This window comes from Nanorana parkeri, unplaced genomic scaffold (assembly GCF_000935625.1).
Source record: "Nanorana parkeri isolate BGI_ZX_2015 unplaced genomic scaffold, ASM93562v1 scaffold171, whole genome shotgun sequence".
In the NCBI taxonomy this organism is placed as follows: Eukaryota; Metazoa; Chordata; class Amphibia; order Anura; family Dicroglossidae; genus Nanorana; species Nanorana parkeri.
Genome location: NW_017306439.1, coordinates 54,164 through 59,186, shown reverse-complemented (window position 1 = coordinate 59,186; position 5,023 = coordinate 54,164). Strand labels below are relative to the sequence as shown.

Here is a 5,023-nt window from a genome sequence, read left to right as displayed (position 1 = left end):
TTAAATTAATTAATGAATGAATTAAACAAATAAATTATATAAATAAAATTAATTAATTACATAATTAAATAAATAAATAAGCCAGAGTTTCTCTAAATGTAAGAGTCAGAGCTGGCGATGAATACAACTGTCTACATTGTTTTTGCCCCATGTGCTTATTTTCTTTCCGAATAAATGATTTACTAAGAGAGTAATATTTACGCTGACCTGGGTTCATTTGAAATACCCGGCCAAATTCAATAGTGTATAAAAAAAAAAAAATAGGCGTTTTCTTAAAGCTGAACTCCAAGCACAATAACAATATAATCAATTAAATATATTTCTCAATAGATTTAGGCGATCTAAATCCACTTACTATAATTCTCAGCAATGAGAGCGTTCCAGCTTGTGACCTTGAGGTCTGGTTAAGGCATTATGGTAAAATACTGACAAAACCAGCAAAAATACATGATGACATCAACATCTGGACGGGGGGGTTGGTCTGCGGCGGTGAGGTTGGCCCGGGTTGGAGATGTTGTCTGACACCTACCCTCCTCTGCTTTCATAGGGAGGGATAGGATGACCATTTTTTATCCTGGTCAGCCGAAACCGTGTCACCGTTGCGGAGAGAAGAGGCACTTCAGCTCATTCTGTCCAGCCTTGGTATGCTCAACGTGCCGGGCCCGGAGTCACATGGCCAAAGACTGCACACAGATTAGGTGCAACTTGTGCTTATGTCTTGGTCATCCTTACAGCCAGTGTCCCGAGGCTTGGCATAATATGGAGAAGGAGGTAGTGGAGGAGCTGTTGAGGCTGGATAGGGTGGAGAGGGATGGTTTACCATCTTCGTCTGTGGTTACTGACCCCCCTGGTCCCATTCAAGATTCCTCCCCAGCCCCAGTGGTCACCCCTCCTGTGTCTGTAAGTCCACCTCCTGTGTCTGTCTCCGTGTCTCCCCAGCTTTCTGTATCCGCTCCCACTGTGTCAGCCCCTTCTAAGTCTGTGTCCCCTCCGTCTGTTCCCTCCGATGGGTCTCTCCCTTCCTTGTTGGATGGGAAGGAGGGTGAGATTTAATTGCAGAAGAACATTAGAGGTTGCTTGGCAGGGGTGGAGGGCGGTACCAAGCGGGGTGGTTCTGCTTTTTCTGCAGGGAAGTCTTCCAAAAAATCTTCTAAGAAAAATAAAAAACAAGAAAATGAGGTAGCCTTGTCAGAGGCCGGTCTCCAGTATCTGGAAGAGAGGAGGAAGGTTGAGAGGCAGGGGAGGAGGCGGAGAGCTCGTACAGAGCAGGTGGAGGAGCCTCCAGTGACCATCTCTAATCATTTTAGTGGCTTGTCTAGTGCTGATGTCTCCTCTTGTGAGACTGCTGAATCTGAAATGGAGTGTCAGGAGGCCTCAAGAAAAAGAGGGGGTTCGGGTGATGAGCAGCAGAGGGGAGCTAAGAAGCAATCCACCCAATAACCCAAATGGCGGTTCTCCCTCCGTTGACAGTGGCGACAATTAACGTCGCCAGCATTAAGTCGGTAAGTGCTCGTGGCCTACTTTTTGTTCAGCCAATTAGATGCTGATTTTTTTGCAGGAGACCAGGCTCACCTCCTTGGCTGACATTCATGTGGCCAAGAGAGAGTGGAGGTACGGTCCATCATACTGGTCTCCTGCGGCTGAACCTTACAACGTAGTGATGGTGTTGTTTAAAACCAGCATGGTAACTGTCCGGCGAGTTATTGAGTTGGAGATTGGGAGATGCATGGTCTTAAGGTGGCCATACACTTTACAACCATCGCAAGACCCTAGTCTTGCGATGGTTGTAAAGTACTTTTAAAAACATACGATCTGCCCATCTTGGACAGGTAGATCGTACTTGCGATCATCGCAAGCCCGCCCCCTTGAGGGGCTGGAAGACGTGCGACCGTACAGTAGAAACGGTCGCACGCCTTCCATACACTGTACGATTCTCGTACGATCGCGGGATTTCCCGCGATTCTCGTACGAGAATCGTACAGTGTATGGGCACCTTTAGACATCCTTGTGGGGGGGGGGCAGGACCTGCGCCTGATTAATGTATATGGACCGCAGACTAAGCTGACAGGAAATGTCTTTTTACAAGGATCAAGCCATGCTGGCCTTGTGGATGTGCACATTAAGCACCTCCCGGACGACACGAGGTTCACTTTTCATCGAGGTAATAGTCAGAGTAGGATAGACAGGTTTTTTTTGAAGGAGAGCTCTGCTTTCTCACCCCCGGTGGTGCAGGCAGTGGAGTTTTCTGATCACTATTCTGTCTGTGGTCTTGAATACTTCAGACTCCCCTCAGAGTGGCAAGGGCATCTGGAGATTGAATTCGACTCTCCTCGGGGAAGACCATGTTAGACAATCCTTTTTTCGGGCACAGGTGACCATCCTGGACTTTTGTAGCACTAAGGCTGAGTAGTGGGAGCTGACCAAAAAGAGGATCGCTGGATTCTTCAGGGGCCTAGCCAACAGAAAGCAGCTTGATAGATATGTGACCTACCAACATCTGCGGAGGAAGCTGGACATTCTTGTCTCGAGGGGAGGAGATACTGGGGCAATCTCTGAGGTGAAATTCCTTCTCAGGAAGTCTCAATTTGACCAGCATGCCTCCTTGGTTCTGGAGAGGGATTATGGGAAGTACCACTCACCTGACCCTTACCACAACTGCAAAAAAGGTGTAGCTGTTAAGACGGTCATTGGCCTTAAAGGAGAACTATGAGGTGAGTGCTTTTCACTCACCTCATAGTTCTAACGACCTGTGACAATGAGACTGTCACAGGTCCGCTCAGTAGATCGGTAAAGTTCTCCTTTAAGAATAGTGAAGGCTTCTTGACAAAGTCCAGGTCAGGGATCCTAGAGGTCGTAAGGTCCTTTTACGCTGACCTTCTTGGGAGGAAAGTACTTGACCGGGACGGGATAGAAAGCTTTTTGGACTCTACACCAGGTCTAAAGGATGAGGATGTTCCCTTGATGAATTTGTCAGAGGAGATCACAGTTGACGAGGTGACAAGAGCAATTGAACAGCTAGCTGTCAAAAAGTCACCCGGCCCGGATGGCTTGACGGCTGAGTTTTACAAAGCCTTCAGGTCTATCTTGGCCCCACACTTGGTGGAGTTTTTTAATAGTTGCCTTGCTGAGGGGGTGCTTCCCCCCTCCATGAGGAGCTCGGCTGCGATTCTTCTGCCAAAGGGTAAAGATCCTTTGATGATTGAGAACTGGCGCCCCATCAGCCTTCTCAATGTCGATAGAAAGGTACTTGCAACGATATTTTTTTGGCGCTTATCGTCAGTAGCAGAGTCTTTGCTTTCTCCCCAGCAGCACTGTTCAATCCAGGGACAGTTAGGCTGGTGACATAAACTTGATCTCCAGGCAGATATAAAATACATTATTTAATGCAGCTCTGTAATCACCGATACATCATTTTGTATACAAGCAGTGTAAGTACCTCGATATCACCTGGTATCAGCCTTTTGTAGTCTCTGTACAGCAGAGCTCAGACTAGGAGAGGGAGAAGCAGCACATGGAGCCAATCAGGTGTGCAGCAGTGCAAAGGAACACGCTGATAGGGGGAGAGAGCAGAGTGACAGAGTCACAGGGTGGGGGTGAGGAGGAGACCTGTAAGTGAAAGTGAAACCACAGCAGAGATAAATCTCCCTGGCCAGAAAAGGGCTGTGCTGTGTGGCAGAGCTGTGTAAATCTCAGGAATGGATGGACAACATAAAAATCATTTGGCATGTAATACAGCTGCTGTGTATGTACTTTATTTCATCTGTGTATTAAGACCGGAGCCCAGCTTGAGGCTCATCATACAAAGTAAACATGTGATTGGTTCGTTCTACAAAATGTACAAAAAAGTGCCCAAAAGATGAGTCAGTCCTAAATATCTCTACAGGCGAGTGTCAGTGGCGCCATCGGGGGACCGATCACTGAACATGCATCAAACCGGAGAGATGACATCACATCGGTGACATCACATCGGTGCGGCCAGGTCTGGAGGACAAAAGAAGAATACAGATTCATTCCTGGAAGTGCAGACACATTGTATACAAGAAAGAATCGTTTGTTAGACATGCAAAACGGTTCAACATCAATATTATTATCATCATTATATTATTATTTATATTATTATTATTATTATCATATATGGGTTGGACTTGATGGACTTATGTCTTTATTCAACCCCAAATACTATGTAACTATGTAATATATTCAGTGTGTTTTATATATTATCTGTATTTTGACATAGAGAACTGGGAAGTGCCCTCGTGAACCATGCAAAGAAACAAACAAAAAGGAAAGTGTCTTTTCCACGTGTGATTCTGTTTATGAAATGCAAATGATATGTAGAGATAAAAAAATGACTCACATATACAAAATGGAGACGAGCGGTGTAAGACACCACACATGCAGGGCAGAGCCAAAGGAGCTGACGTGTTTGGGGAATTCCCCCTTCCACGGAGCTAACATGCAAATGCCCCAATGTAAATTTATAGACTAGGTAGCAAACATGTCATCCCTGTTTACTACATGTTTGCTACGTCGTGTATAAATTTAGACTGGGGGCACCTACATGTTTGCTACGTCGTGTATAAATTTAGACTGGGGGCACCTACATGTTAGCTCCGAGGAAAGGGTAATCCCCCGAAACACGTCAGCTCCTTTGGTTACCTACTGTCAGTACATAATTAGGGGGTGGGGGGTTTGGGGTTACGTCGGGTCTTGAATTCCAATTCTGGACCCTTTAAATTTGAACCAGATTTATGTTTTGCAGTCGGATGTAAAGCGTTCAATTACTCCCCCCTTCCAACCCCCCTCCCCCCAACGCCTATGTCATCAAATGAACGGAATGCAGGCCGAGAGTCTTGTGTAATATCTATAAAGTGACACATGGGGGGTCACATTGTATCTTTTACATCTGTATATCCCCCTGTTATAAATGAAGGCGGGTGACATATTCCGGCCCCGATTTACAGACCGCCAACGTGATTGGTACACGAGGGTCACATGTCCGGAATTTCTGAGACTCCCCCCC

At 46.2% G+C, this 5,023-nt stretch overlaps 1 protein-coding gene across 1 annotated transcript in view; it reads right to left on the bottom strand.

Moving 5' to 3' along the window:
• Window positions 1-3,947: 3,947 nt before the first annotated feature.
• Window positions 3,948-5,023, bottom strand: part of LOC108785616 (phosphatidylinositol 3,4,5-trisphosphate 5-phosphatase 2B-like) — a 26,676-nt gene continuing 25,600 nt past the window's right edge. The window contains 1 exon segment of the mRNA XM_018554731.1: window positions 3,948-3,981. Coding sequence (XP_018410233.1) covers window positions 3,948-3,981 — 34 coding nt within the window.